General features: G+C 39.7%; 1 protein-coding gene across 1 annotated transcript in view; it reads left to right on the forward strand.

Annotated features, from left to right (window-relative positions):
• The window catches only part of LOC121437306 (probable ubiquitin carboxyl-terminal hydrolase FAF-X), a 153,978-nt gene that overhangs the window by 40,472 nt on the left and 97,498 nt on the right, over positions 1-16,008 (forward strand). Inside the window, 1 exon segment of the mRNA XM_041637168.1 lies at positions 354-506. Within this exon segment, the coding sequence (XP_041493102.1) occupies positions 354-506 (153 nt within the window).

Genomic DNA, 16,008 nt, shown 5'->3' on the forward strand with positions numbered 1-16,008 from the left:
TACATTTTACAAGAGAATGTTCTAAAACATACTGGAAATATAAAAGTCATTATGCTCATACATTATAACTAAAATATGTGATACTGCTGCTCATAGATGAGGAATTTCTCTTTATTTCAGAATTAAATTACATGCAGTTTGTAATTACCCATTAAGGCAGCAATTGTGTTATCTTAATGGGTACATTTTACATGCAGAATTTAATTCTATAAAATTACTTATTTTAATATTTAGTAACTGCATTAAAGATTGATTTCACTTGTGTCATCTGTATAAGTGAAAAATTTTATTTTGGTTTTTGGAATATTTTTATTTTCTACAGTTAAACAATATTTGTGCTGTTTTAAATTTAGTAGTGGATACAACAAAATAATATCTTATCCATACTCTTACAAGATAGTCTTCATCAGCTACAGTATGTGGAAAAGCTAGAGAAGATTCTGCATTTTGTCATTAAAGAAAAGGCTCTTACTTTACAGGATCTTAATAATATCTGGGCAGCACAGGTAAGAAATTTTCTTAAGATAGTAAAAATTTAATAAAATTACAGGTTTATCTAGTGACTTCAGTAACAGATTTTTATTACTACAATTTCAGTAAGCTATTTTATTTAGATATCTGGTCAGGAATTCTTTTTTTAAAAGATACACATATATTTATGTAGTAAAGATATAGATGATTTTATATTACAAAACCATCTATTGAAGCAATTTTGGAAGGAATAATGGTGGAAAAAGTATAAAGAATTTAGTAATTGGAAGAAGTTTTTCTTATAGTCTTTGAAGAAGGAAGTGTGAAAAATTTGGAAAAAAAATTTATTACTGTATCAGTTCCAAAAACCTATGATTGCTATGTTAGATTGGAACTTTTAATAATAAGTTACCTTATTTTGCTAGAAAATACTGTGTAATTTTTTTTTCATTTTTTTTATTATTGAGAAAAGGAAGGAAAAAAAGTTTCCACCTCCTCCCAGCCTCCCATTTCCCTCCCCCTCCTCCCACCCTTCTCTCCTTCCTTCCATCCTCCCCCTCATCCCACTCCTCTCCCCCTCCCTCTCCAGTCCAAAGAGCAGTCAGGGTTCCCTTCCCTGTGGTAAGTCCTAGGTCCTCCCCCCTCTGTCCATATCTAGGAAGGTGAACATCCAAACTGGCTAGGCTCCCACAAAGCCAGCACATTAAGCAGGATCAAAACCCAGTGCCATTGTCCTTTGCGTCTCATCAGCCCTCATTGTTCGCCATGCTCAGAGAGTCCGGTTTTATCCCATGCTTTTTCAGTCACAGTCCAGCTGGACTTGGTGAGCTCACAATAGATCAGCTCCACTGTCTCAGTGGGTGGGTGCAACCCTCGTGGTCCCGACTTCTTTACTCATGTTCTCCCTCCTTCTGCTTTTCATTGGGACCTTGGGAGCTCAGTCCAGTGCTCCAGTGTGGGTCTCTATCTCTATCTCCATCCATCTCCAGATGAAGGTTCTATGATGATATGCAAGATATTCGTCAGTATTGCTATAGGCTAGGGTCATTTCAGGTTCCCTATCCTCAGCTGCCCAAGAAACTAACTGGGGACCTCGCCTTGGGCTCCTGGGAGCCACTCTAGGTTCAAGTCTCTTGCCAACCCTAAGGTGGCTCCCTTAACTAAGAATTGTGCTTCCGTGCTCCCCTATCCACCTTCCTTCATCCCTATCTTCTTTTTTCCCCAAGTTCCCCCCATTCTCCCCTTCTCCCTTTTCTCTCCCCATCTCCCCTTACCCCCATCCCACCCCACCCCCAGGATCTCAATTTTCTCCCCGGGAATTTTGTCTGCTTCCCATAGCGAAGAGGATAACTATATGTTTTTCCTTTGGTTCAACTTCTTACTTAGCTTCTTTAGGATCACCAATTGTAGACTCCGTGACCCTTAATTATGGGTAGAAACCAATTATGAGTGAGTACATCCCATGTTCATCTTTTTGGGTCTGGGTTACCTCACTCAGGATAGTGTTTTCTATTTCCATCCATTTGCATGCAAAATTCGAGAAGTCATTGTTTTTTACCGCAGTGTAGTACTCTACTGTGTATATATTCCATACTTTCTTCATCCATTCTTCCATTGAAGGACATCTAGGTTGTTTCCAGGTTCTGGCTATTACAAATAATACTGCTATGAACATAGTTGAACAAATGCTCTTGTCATATGATAGGGCATCTCTTGGGTATATTCCCAGGAGTGGTATTGCTGGGTCCAGGGGTAAGTTGATCCCGAATTTCCTGAGAAACCGAAACACTGCTTTCCAAAGTGGTTGCACAAGATTGCATTCCCACCAGCAATGGATGAGGGAACCCCTTCCTCCACAGCCTCTCCAACAGAGGCTATCATTGGAGTTTTTTATTTTAGCCATTCTGACAGGTGTAAGATGATATCTCAAAGTTGTTTTAATTTGCATTTCCCTGATCGCTAAGGTGGTTGAGCATGACCTTAAGTGTCTTTTGGCCATTTGAACTTCTTCTGTTGAGAATTCTCTGTTCAGTTCAGTGCCCCATTTTTTAATTGGGTTAATTCGCATTTTAAAATCTAGTTTCGTGAGTTTTCTATATATTTTGGAGATCAGACCTTTGTCTGTTGCGGGGTTGGTGAGATCTTCTCCCAGTCAGTAGGTTGCCTTTGTGTCTTAGTGACAGTGTCTATGCTTTAGAAGCTTCTCAGTTTCATTTATTCAATGTTGCCCATTATGCCTGTGCTGCTCTGATTATACGTAGGAAGTGGTCTCCTATGCCCATAAGTTGTAGAGTACTTCCCACTTTCTCTTCTATCAGGTTCAGTGTGTACAGATTGATATTGAGGTCTTCAATCCATTTGGACTTGAGTTTTGTGCATGGTGATAGATAGGGGTCTATTTTCATTCTTCTACAGGTTGACATCCAGTTATGCCAGCACCTGGATTTGTTGAAGATGCTTTCTTTCTTCCATTGTATACTTTTAGCTCCTTTATGGAAAATCAGGTGTTCATAAGATTGAGGGTTAAAATCCAGTCCTCTATTTGATTCCATTGGTCGACTTCTCTGTTTTTATGCCAATACCAAGCTGTTTTCAATACCATAGCTCTGTAATAGAGTTTGATGTCAGGGATGGTAATGCCTCCAGAAGTTCCTTTATTGTATTAGATTGTTTTGTCTATCCTGGGTTTTTTGCTTTTCCATATAAAGTTGATTATTGTCCTCTCCAGATCTTTGAAGAATTTTTATGCGACCTTGATGGGGATTGCATTAAATCTATAAATTCCCTCTGGTAAAATTGCCATTTTTACTATGTTGATCCTCCCAATCCAAGAGCAAGGGAGATCCTTCCATTTTCTGGTATCCTCTTCAATTTCTTTCTTCAATGCCTTAAAGTTCTTGTCAAATAGATCTTTCACTTCCTTGGTTAGATTATCTCAAGCCCTGAAAGTCTTTGTTTTTTTCTTTTATGCTACTGATGTGTCTTACCCTCTGAGCTTACATGGTAAGATTTTGATTTTGAACTTTATTTTGGTTCACCTTTTCTTTACCAGTTCTATTTTTTCTTCATCTATATTTTCATGTCTTGAATTTTTATTTCATTCAACTTTTTTTATCATGTTTATAAATGCTATTTTGAAGTCCTAGTGCTTCCAATATGTCTACCAATAAACAAATATATATGTGCTTCCAATAAATTACTTTTTCAGACCCAAACAGTAGTGTTGCTATGTTCTAGGTGAAGCCATATTGTCTTTGTTATTCATGTTGTGTTTACACTGACTCTGCTTATCTGTAGTTATGTTGTTTATTGGAATAGAGCTTTGTTGAATCTATTACACCAATCTGACAGTTGATTGGCCAGAAGAATGATGCTTGGATCTCAGTTTTCACAGCTCAGTTCTGAAACCTGATTAGAGTTGGGGTTTAGACCCCAACCATGTCCAAGTTGTTGTAGTGATGGGGTTGGGTGATAAGCTATCGGACCTCCAGTGACAACCAATCCTGGAGTTCCTTCAAGGTCTTTAAGTCAGAAAAAGGACTAGGATTACACTATTAAGGATGTGAATGAGTACAAAGAAGATGGAAGAGGTAGAGGTTGAGGAGGAGCTGAGATGGGCAGGTAGCAGAAAGTCTAAGAGTACTCTCCAGAAACCAGAATGAAAGAGGGTACGGTGTGCACAGTTAGACTACCTAGGTTCCAGACAAGTGTGGCACTTCTAAGGTCCCTAGTAGATAGTGGTTCACCAGTCAAACAAAAGGAGATGGTCTCAGAAGAATTACTGAAACTGACAGCAAGGAACAACTATAGAGATGCTGCCAAGTTTTTTGTTCAGATAAAATATTTTATATTTCCTTCATTAAACATTTAGGTTCCTTTCTTTTTTTTAACAGAGCAAAGGACTTTATTCATTATTTCTTTAAATTTTATATATATAATATCACAGATACATATGAAACATTAAATAAAAATACACAGCATAACAGTTATAACAGTAACATATAAGTATATAGTACCAAGTAGATAATAAGCTGGTGGTGGTGGCACACACATTTAATCCTAGAACTTGGGAGATAGGGACAGGCAGATATCTGGATTTAAAGCTATCTTGGTGTACAGAGTGAGTTCCAGGACAGCCAGGAACTCTTGTCTCAAAACAGACGGAGAGGGAGAGAGAGAGAGAGAGAGAGAGAGAGAGAGAGAGAGAGAGAGAGAGAGAGAGAGAGAGAGATTTTGGATAATATAACATTTAGGCACTCAAACTAAAAGACTGTGAGATAATGAATATACTGACTTGATTGACACCAATAGTTATTTCTAAATATATGACTATTAAGGCAGAATTTCATATGTCTTAAATATGATTTAAAATTTTTAATTATTTAAAACAACTTAAGTTTAATTATAATTTGATTCTACCCAAGTCTTTCCAGATCATTTCTTCCTCCCTGTTTATCCACCCAAATTTTAAGTTCTTTCCCAAACAAAAGGAAGGAAGTATAACAACAAACCCAGGAAACAAAGTACAAAAACAAACTTCAAACTTTAGCTAAATAAAAGCACACAAAAAACTGTGGAATCTATTTTTTTTGTTCCTGGAACGAACCTTGTAGACCATGCCAGCCTTGAACTCCCAGAGATCCACCTGCCTCTGCCTCCCAAGTACTGGAATTAAAGGCATGTGCCACCACTGCCCAGAATCCATTATTCATTGTTCAACTACTGCTAAACATTAGGCCTCTCCTGGAGTAGTTATTAATCCCTGTAGGTATTATAGTGTCTAGGTTTTATTCATTCATTAATTCTTTAATAACAGTGTAAAATGCAAGATAAAACAAAAGCAACCACATTGAGTCTGATCAAGGCAACTCAACAGAAGGAAAAGAGCCCAAGAGAAGGCACAAGAATCAGAGAACCACTACTTTGCACAGTAGTAATTCCATAAAAACATTTAACCTGGAAGTCATTATATATTCATAGAGGACCTGATGTAGGCCCTGTACATGTTGCCTCAGTCTCTTTGCTCAGTTGGTTTAGAGGCCTTTATTCTCGTTTTGGCTCTTTTGTGCCTCCTTTTCCATGGGGTTCCCTGGACTATTGAGTTGGGGTAATTTGATGGAGACATCATTTAGGGCTGAGTGCTCTAAGATCACTCACTTTCTGCCTACTGTTTGATGACAGGCCTCTCTGTATTTGTTTCCATCTGCTGCAGGGGAAAGTTTCTCTTCTGATGATTGAGTAAAGAAGGCACTGATCTGTAATGTAATACCATCAGGAGTCATTTATTCACTATTTTTTAATAAACCAGTCTTACTTGGTTTTGCCCTAGGCCTCTGGACTATCTAGTCTTAGGAGCTTTTAAACACAGGGGCTGGAAAGATGGCTCAGAGGTTAAGAGCATTGCCTGCTCTTCCAAATGTCCTGAGTTCAATTCCCAGCAACCACATGGTGGCTTACAGCCACCTGTAATGGGGTCTGGTGCCTTCTTCTGGCCTGCAGGCATACACATAGACAGAATATTGTATACATAATAAATAAATATTTAAGAAAAACACAGGTAGGTTAGGGTATGGTTTCTGTGAAGTAGACATTAAGTCGTTATATTGGTTGTGTTACTCCCACAAGCTTTGTGCCACCATTGCCCTATCATATCTTTTAGGCAGTCTACATTCTCCATAGGATGAACTGTCACTTCTGTTATTCAGCATGAGCTGTCACTTGTCACAAGGCATTCTGTCAGATGTAAAATGAACTATCAGAATTGTTTTGATTGGTATTTCCCTCATTGCTGAAAGATGTTGGCCATTTAAGTATCCTCAGTCACTGAATTTCCTCTATTTAGAATTCTCTGTTTATATCTGTACCCATTGTTTGTTTGTTTCCTTGATAGTTTCTTGAGTTCTTTATTTATTTTGGATATTAGGTCTCTATTGGATTGGAGTTGGTGAAACATCTTTTCCCATTCTGTAGGCTGCCACTTTGAATAATGTGTCCTTTGCCTTGCGGAAACATCTTCAATTCATGAGATCCTACTTATTAGTTATTGATCTTTTAAATATTTATTTATTATGTATACAATATTCTGTCTGCAGGCCAGAAGAGGGCACCAGACCCCATTACAGGTGGGCACCAGACCCAATTACAGGTGGCTGTGAGCCACCATGTGGTTGCTGGAAATTGAACTCAGGACCTTTGAAAGAGCAGGCAATGCTCTTAACCTCTGATCCATCTCTCCAGTCCCTTAGTTATTGATCTTACTGCCTGTACTATTCTTGTCTATTTCTATGTCAGTGCGTTCAAGACTGTTGTCATTTTCTCTTCTATGTGGTTCAGTGTAAGTGGTTTTATGTTGGGGTCTTTCATCTATTTGAAGTGTTTTTTTCAGGGTAATAATTATAAATCTATTTTCAGTCTTCTACAGTTTGACTGACCTTTCAAGATTTGTTAAGAATTGTGTTGGGATTTTGATGAAAGTGGCGTTGGTTCTGTAGATAGCTTTTAGTAGCATGGCCATTTTTACTATTTTATCCTACTGATCCATGAGCACAGACAGGTTTTTCAGTGTACTGGTGGTGTCTTCTTCAGTTTATTTCTTCATGACTTTTAAGTTTTCATACAGGTCTTTTATTTGCTTAGTTCAAAATACCCAGGTTATTTATGTTTGAAGTTTTTATAAAAGATGTTTTTTTCCCTAATTTCTTTCTCAGACTGCTTGTCATTTGAATATAGGAAGGCTCCTGATATTTGTGAGTTAATTTTGTGTGCAGATCCTTTGCTGAAAGTGTTATCATCTATAGAAATTTCCTGGTGGAATTAGTCTTCGGTAACTTGTGTATGTTACCATATTATTTGTAAATAAATATATTTTAACTTCTTCCTTTTCAATTTTTAACCCTTTGATCTCCTGTTGTCTTATTACTCTAGCTAAGACATCAAATTTTGAATAGATGTGGAGAGTGGACAACCTTGTCTTGTTCCTCATTCTAGTGAAGTCTAGAGTTTCATTTCTCTCCATTCAAGATGCTGTTGGCTATAATCTTTCCGGAAACTGCCTTTGTTATGTTGAGATATCCCTAATCCTCTAGGACTTTTATCATGAAGATATCTTGGATTTTGCCAGAGACTATTTCTTTCTTTCTTTCTTTCTTTCTTTCTTTCTTTCTTTCTTTCTTTCTTTCTTTCTTTATTTATTTTTTTTATTGAGAAAAGGAAAAAAAAAGTACCCGCCTCCTCCCAGCCTCCCATTTCCCTCCCCCTCCCCCAAACTCCTCTCCCCCTCCCTCTCTAGTCCAAAGAGCAGTCAGGGTTCCCTGCCCTGTGGAAAGTCCAAGGTCCGCCCTCCTCCGTCCATGTCTAGGAAGGTGAACATCCAAACTGACTAGGCTCCCACAAAGCCAAAACATGAAGTAGGGTCAAAACCCCGTGCCATTGTCCTTGGCTTCTCATCAGTCCTCATTGTTCGCCATGTTCAGAGAGTCCGGTTTTATCCCATGCTTTTTCAGTCACAGTCAACAGAGAGTATTTCTTTTTTTTTGATTTTTTTTTTATTAAGAAAAGAAAAAAAACATAAACAAAAAACAAGTTTCCACCTCCTCCCAGCCTCCCATTACCCTCCCCCTCCTCCCACCCTTCTACCCCTCCCCCCACTCCTCTCCCCCTCCCTCTCCAGTCCACAGAGCAGTCCGGGTTCCCTGCCCTGTGGTAAGTCCTAGGTCCTCCCCCCTCCGTCCATATCTAGGAAGGTGAACATCCAAACTGGCTAGGCTTCCACAAAGCCAGCTCATTAAGTAGGATCAAAACCCCCTGCCATTGTCCTTGGCGTCTCATCAGCCCTCATTGTTCGCCATGTTCAGAGAGTCCGGTTTTATCCCATGCTTTTTCAGTCACAGTCCAGCTGGCCTTGGTGAGCTCCCAGTAGATCAGCTCCACTGTCTCAGTGGGTGGGTGCACGCCTCGTGGCCCCGACTTCTTTGCTCACGTTCTCCCTCCTTCTGCTCCTCATTGGGACCTTGGGAGTTCAGTCCAGTGCTCATGTGTGGGTCTCTGTCTCTATCTCTATCCATCACCAGATGAAGGTTCTATGATGATATGCAAGATATTCGTCCATATTGCTCTAGGATAGGGTCATTTCAGATTCCCGATCCTCAGCTGCCCAAGGAACTAACTGGGAACCTCATCTTGGGCACTTGGGAGCCCCTCTAGGGTCAAATCTCTTGCCCACCCTAAAGTGGCTCCCTTAACTAAGAATTGTGGTTCCGTGCTCCCCTATCCACCTTTCCTTTATCCCAATTCTCCTGATTCCCCAAGTCCCCCCTCCTTCCCTTCTACCTTTTCTCTCCCCATCTCCCCTTACCCCCATCCCACCCCACCCCCAAGATCCTAATTTTCTCCCCGGCAATTTGGTTTAATTCCCTTAGCCAAGAGGATAACTATATGTTTTTCCTTGGGTTCACCTTCTTAATTAGCTTCTTTAGGTTCACCTATTGTAGACTCCGTGGCCCTTATTTATGGCTAGAAACCAATTATGAGTGAGTACATCCCATGTTCATCTTTTTGGGACTGGGACACCTCACTCAGGATAGTGTTTTCTATTTCCGTCCATTTGCATGCAAAATTCGAGAAGTCATTGTTTTTTACAGCAGCGTAGTACTCTAGCGTGTATATATTCCATACTTACTTCATCCATTCTTCCATTGAAGGGCATCTAGGTTGTTTCCATGTTCTGGCTATTACAAATAATACTGCTATGAACATAGTTGAACAAATGCTTTTGTCATATGATAGAGCATCTCTTGGGTATATTCCCAGGAGTGTTATTGCTGGGTCCAGGGGTAAGTTGATCCCGAATTTCCTGAGAAACCGAAACACTGACTTCCACAGTGGTTGCACAAGATTGCAATCCCACCAGCAATGGATGAGGGTACCCGTTCCTCCACAGCCTCTCCAGCAAAGGTTATCCTTGGTGTTTTTGACTTTAGCCATTCTGACAGGTGTAAGATGATATCTCAAAGTTGTTTTGATTTGCATTTCCCTGATTGCTAAGGAAGTTGAGCACGACTTTAAATGTCTTTTGGCCATTTGAACTTCCTCTGCTGAGAATTCTCTGTTCAGTTCAGTGCCCCATTTTTTAATTGGGTTAATTAGCATTTTAAAGTCTAGTTTCTTGAGTTCTCTATATATTTTGGAGATCAGACCTTTGTCTGTTGTGGGGTTGGTGAAGATCTTCTCCCAGTCAGTAGGTTGCCTTTGTGTCTTAGTGACTATGTCCTTTGCTTTACAGAAGCTTCTCAGTTTAAGTAGGTCCCATTTATTCAATGTTGCCCTTAATGTCTGTGCTTCTGGGGTTATACATAGGAAGCGATCTCCTGTGCCCATCTCCTGTAGGGTACTTCCCACTTTCTCTTCTATCAGGTTCAGTGTGTTCGGGCTGATATTGAGGTCTTTAATCCATTTGGACTTAAGTTTTGTGCACGGTGATAGATAAGGGTCTATTTTTATTCTTCTACAGGATGACATCCAGTTGTGCCAGCACCATTTGTTGAAGATGCTTTCTTTCTTCCATTGTATACTTTTAGCTCCTTTATCAAAAACGAGGTGTTCATAGGTTTGTGGGATAAAATCCAGGTCTTCTATACGATTCCATTGGTCGACTTCTCTGTTTTTATGCCAGTACCACACTGTTTTCATTACTGTAGCTCTGTAATAGAGTTTGAAGTCAGGGATGGTAATGCCTCCAGAAGATCCTTTATTGTATAGGATTGTTTTGGCTATCCTGGGTTTTTTGTTTTTCCATATAAAGTTGATTATTGTCCTCTCCACATCTGTGAAGAATTTTGATGGGATCTTGATGGGGATTCCATTGAATCTATAAATTGCCTTTGGTAGAATTGCCATTTTTACTATGTTGATCCTCCCAATCCAAGAGCAAGGGATGTCCATCCGTTTTTTGGTATCCTCTTCAATTTCTTTCTTCAATGCCTTAAAGTTCTTGTCAAATAGATCTTTCACTTCCTTGGTTTGATTTACCCCAAGATATTTTATGCTGTTTTTGGCTATTGTGAATGGTGAAGCTTCTCTGATTTCCCTCTCTGCTTCCATATCCTTTGTGTATAAGAGGGCGACTGATTATTTGGAGTTGATCTTGTATCCTGCCACATTACTAAAGCTGTTTATCAGCTGTAAAAGTTCTTTGGTGGAGTTTTGGGGGTTGCTTATGTACACTATCATATCATCTGCAAATAACGAAAGTTTAACTTCTTCCTTTCCAATTCGAATCCCCTTGATTCCATTATGTTGTCTTATTGCTATTGCTAGAACTTCAAGCACTATATTGAAGAGGTATGGCGAAAGTGGACAGCCTTGTTGTGTTCCTGATTTAAGCGGGATGGCTTTGAGTTTCTCTCCGTTTAATTTGATGTTAGCTGTCGGCTTGCTGTATATAGCTTTTATTATATTTAGGTATGACCCTTGTATCCCTAATCTCTCCAAGACTTTTAACATAAATGGATGTTGAATTTTGTCAAATGCTTTTTCAGCATCTAATGAAATGATCATATGGTTTTTTTCTTTCAGTTTATTTATATGCTGGATTACATTGATAGATTTTCGTATGTTGAACCAGCCCTGCATCTCAGGAATGAAGCCTACTTGATCATAATGGATAATTTTTCGGATGTGTTCTTGAATTCGATTTGCCAGTATTTTGTTGAGGATTTTTGCATTGATATTCATGAGTGAGATTGGCCTGTAGTTCTCTTTCCTGGTTGAGTCTTTGAGTGGTTTTGGTATCAGAGTAATTGTGGCTTCATAAAAGGAGTTTGGTAATGACCCTTCTGTTTCTATATTGTGGAATACATTAAGGAGTATAGGTATTAGATCTTCTTGGAAGTTCTGGTAGAATTCCGCATTGAAACCATCTGGTCCTGGGCTTTTTTTGGTAGGGAGGTTTTTGATAACCTCTTCTAATTCTTCGCGACTAACAGGTCTATTTAGATTGTTCACCAGGTCCTGATTTAATTTTGGTATATGATATTTATCTAAAAAAGTATCCATTTCCTTTACATTTTCCAATTTTGTGGCATATAGGCTTTTGTAGTAAGATCTAATGATTCTCTGAATTTCCTCTGTGTCTGTGGTTATGTCCCCCTTTTCATTTCTGATCTTATTAATTTGCAAATTCTCTCTCTGCCGTTTGATTAGCTTGGGTAGTGGTTTGTCAATCTTGTTGATTTTCTCCAGGAACCAGCTTTTTGTTTCATTGATTCCTTTTATTGTTTTCTGTGTTTCTATTTTGTTGATTTCAGCCCTCAGTTTGATTATTTCCAGTCTTCTACTCCTCCTAGGTGAGTCTGCTTCTTTTTTTTCTAGAGCTTTCAGGTGGGCTGTTAAGTCTCCAATGTGAGCTTTCTCTGTTTTAAGTGGGCACTTAGTGCTATGAACTTTCCTCTTCGGACTGCTTTCATAGTGTCCCATAAGTTTGAGTATGTTGTTTCTTTATTTTCATTGAATTCAAGGAAGACTTTAATTTCTTTCTTTATTTCTTCCTTAATCCAGGTATGGTTCAATAGTTGACTGTTCAGTTTCCATGACTTTGTATGCTTTCTGGGGGTAGCATTATTGTTGAATTCTAATTTTAATCCATGGTGATCTGATAAAACACAGGTGGTTACTAATATTTTTTTGTAACTGTGGATGTTTGCTTTGTTACCGACTATGTGGTCGATTTTCGAGAAGGTTCCATGAGCTGCAGAGAAGATGGTATATTCTTTCCTATTTGGATGGAATGTTCTATAGATGTCTGTTAAGTCCATTTGATTCATACCTCCATTTATTCTCTTATTTCTCTGTTAGGTTTCTGTCTGATTGACCTGTCCATTGGTGAGAGAGGAGTGTTGAAGTCTCCTACTATTACTGTGTGCGGTTTGATGGCTGCCTTGAATTTTAGCAATGTTTCTTTTATGTACGTGGGTGCTTTTATATCAGGGGCATAGATGTTCAGGATTGAGACTTCATCCTGATGAACTGTTCCTGTTATGAGTATAAAATGCCCCTCTCCATCTCTTCTGATTGATTTAAGTTTGATGTCAACTTTGTTAGAGATTAGTATGGCCACACCTGCCTGTTTCTTAGGTCCATTTGCTTGATAGGCCTTTTCCCAGCCCTTTACTCTGAGTAGGTGCCTGTCTTTGTGGTTGAGGTGTGCTTCTTGTAAACAGCAGAATGTTGGATCCTGTTTTCTTATCCAATCTCTTAGCCTGTGCCTTTTTATAGGTGAGTTGAGTCCATTGATATTAAGTGATATTAATGACCAGTGGTTGTTAACTGCGGTCATTTTTTTTTTTAGTCGTAGAGTTTGTGTGTTTCCCTTCTTTGATTTGTGTTGGTGAAGGGTCTCTAGATGTCTGAGTTGTTGTGGTCATTGTTGGACTCCATGGTTAGTGATTTTCCTTCAATTACTTTCTGTAAGGCTGGGTTTGTGGCTATGTATTGTGTAAATTTGTTTTTATCCTGGAAAATTTTATTTTCTCCATTTATAGTGAATGAAAGCTTGGCTGGGTATTGTAATCTGGGCTTGCACCCATGGTCTCTCAGTTTCTGCAGTACATCTATCCAGGACCTTCTGGCTTTCATGGTTTCCATGGAGAAGTCAGGTGTAAGTCTGATAGGTTTACCTTTATAAGTAATTTGGCCTTTTTCCTTTGCAGCTCTTAATATTCTTTCCTTATTCTGTATGCTTTGTGTTTTGATAATTATATGGCGAGGGGATGGTTTTTTTTGATCCAGCCTATTCGGTGTTCTGTATGCTTCTTGAACCTTCATAGGTATATCTTTCTTTAGGTTGGGAAAGTTTTCTTCTATAATTTTATTAAATATATTTTCTGGACCATTGAGCTGCCCTTCTTCTCCTTCTTCTACTCCTATTATTCTTAGGTTTGGGCTTTTTATTGTGTCCCATATTTCCTGAATGTTTTGTGATGAGCGTTTGTTGGACTTGCTGTTTTCTTTGATCACTGTGTTTATTTTCTCTATGGTATCTTCAGAATCCGAGAGTCTTTCTTCTATCTCTTGTATTCTGCTGGTTATGCTTGTTTCTGTAGTCTCTATTCGTTTACCTAGATTTTCCATGTCCAGCCGGCCCTCTGTTTGTGTTTTCTTCTTTGCCTCCATTTCAGTTTTCAGGTCTTGCACTGTTTCCATTATCTGTTTGATTGTTTTTCCTTGGTTTTCTAGGGTATCATTCACTGATTTATTCAATTCTTCAAACTTTCTGTTATATTTCTCATCCATTTCTATAAGGGCGTTTTTTACATGCTGTTTAAGGGTGTCAATCACTTGCATGAAGTCAATCTTTTCTCCTTCTTGATTAAGGGGTTCTTGTCCTCCCATTGTGAGGTCGCTTGTTTCTGGTGGCTTCATGTTGCTTTTCAGCTTGTTGGGCGAATTCTTGCCTTGACGTCGGCCCATCTCTTCTTCCAAATGCTCCCTATGGATCTTCTTTTACCGGATCAGGTCTCCTTGCCTACCAAACGCTGGCTCTCCCCAATGTTGGCTTTCCTGGCGCAGAGAGATCAGGCCTCTGTGCTGGTTGGGCAGCTCGCAAACAAAGCACCTACCCAGCTTGGTGCAGGCAGGCCACAGAAACAAAGGAACTGCTGCCCGCCCGGGAGCCCCGAGAACTCGGACCCAGCGCCCAGATAGGCTGGGCTGGGCGATGCCACACGCCAAAAGAGGGCGGTGGGGCCGAAGTGGGGAGGGCTCTGGACGGAAGCTGGGTGGGCCAGGAAGAAAGAGGCAGCACCCAGGGAGTAGAGGCCCTGCAGAGAGCCCAAGAAGGACAGGGGGCCAAGGAACCCCCGAGCTCCCCGTCCCAGGCTGGCGACGTGGGCCAGAAACTCACCCCAATGCTGGGTCTCCTGGCGCCGAAAGATCAGGCCTCCCTGCTGGTTGGGCAGCTTGCAAACAAAGCGCCTACCCCGCTTGGTGCAGGCAGGCCACAGAAACAAAGGAACTGCTGCCCGCCCGGGAGCCCCGAGTACTCGGACACAGCGCCCAGATCGAGTATTTCTTAATCTAACGATTTGATTATGTGTTTTTTTCTTTCAGTTAATTTTCATTTTATTTATTTTTGATTTTTTGAGACAGTTTTTTGAAATAGTTTTCAAGACAGTGTGGCTTTGGAGCCTGTCTTGGACTTTCTCTGTAGATAATACTGGCTCTGAACTGATGGGGTGTAAACGACCGGCAAATAGGATTAATCAGGCTAGCTTTAATATCAGCTTTATTAAGGGGAAGAAGAGGATAGCTAACAAAACCAAGGTTCCAACAAAGAGCAGGAAACAGAAGGGAAGACTGGGGAGTACACCCGCAAGATTTATAAGTAAATATTAGCCTAAGGGGATCCTGCCCTTCAAACAAGGTGATTGGCTTGCCTTCCCCCACATCTCCCCCTTTTGTCTAAATAAGACAGAACCAAACCAAATACAACTATATACAATAAGAACAAATAATAAATATAAAATTACAAATAACAAACAATATTGAGCAAGAAACCTGTAACAAAAGTTTTACTAAACATTCTATTTCAAGGAATCTAAATAATGTAGAGAGTAATTGCAATTATCTAATCTTCAACTCCGTCAAAGATCTGAGAGGGGAAGTAATATTACTTAAGCAAACAGGAAGAACAAACGAGAAATTTCCAAAATGTGGAACAAATGACAGAGACAGCTGACTGCCTGTGCAATCACCCAACCTCTCATTAGCAATGTTGAGTCAACCAACTTTGGCTAAGGCCTAACATAACTGGCAGATCGTTATCAAAGGCAAGAAACTTTTTTTAGAACTATCCTACCCTGTCTTGGCAAGATAGGACAATCCTGTTTTATCCACTTACGGATATTTTGTATCTTTGTCAGTAGTTGAGGTGTGGGCTTTTCTTTTGCCTGAAGGCCAGTTGTGCGAAGAAGAAGACAAGCTCCCAGTGGAGTGTCTTTGGTGCTCAACGTTCTCTCAGGAGTAGAGCGGTGTTGCCAGGAGTGACTGTGTCTCATTGGCACGGAATTCCTAGGTTAGATTAAAGGCCATTTTCTACAGCTCTTCGAAGAAGTTGAAGATTATACTATCTATACTAAATATCTCTATGTATCTAAAGAACCTGATTATCCTAATATAAATATGACAAAGATATAATTTTCAATACCTATCTAGCTTGAAGACTAAGAGAATAAACAACTGTGCAATATATGAGGACAATGATCTCCAACTGTAAACAGTGTCATTACATAAATAATATCAGAGGTAGAAATGTATATTGCGATATGGTAAATATATTAATACAATATAAACAGGTATAAGCATACTCTTATACAAGAAATAGAGGTAGAAGCATACTCACATTTAATATTCAGTATATCAATATACAAGAATCCCCTCAACCCGTATCAACCACTAAATGATGTCCCTAAACCTGAGGGTAAACTCCGCTGGGAGAGGGGATGTCGTCCTGTAATAGGGCTTTAAGCTGACATGGGGGCGACG

Source organism: Microtus oregoni, unplaced genomic scaffold (genome assembly GCF_018167655.1).
Source record: "Microtus oregoni isolate MIOR12 unplaced genomic scaffold, Mior012 000051F_ref0000332, whole genome shotgun sequence".
Classification (NCBI taxonomy): Eukaryota; Metazoa; Chordata; class Mammalia; order Rodentia; family Cricetidae; genus Microtus; species Microtus oregoni.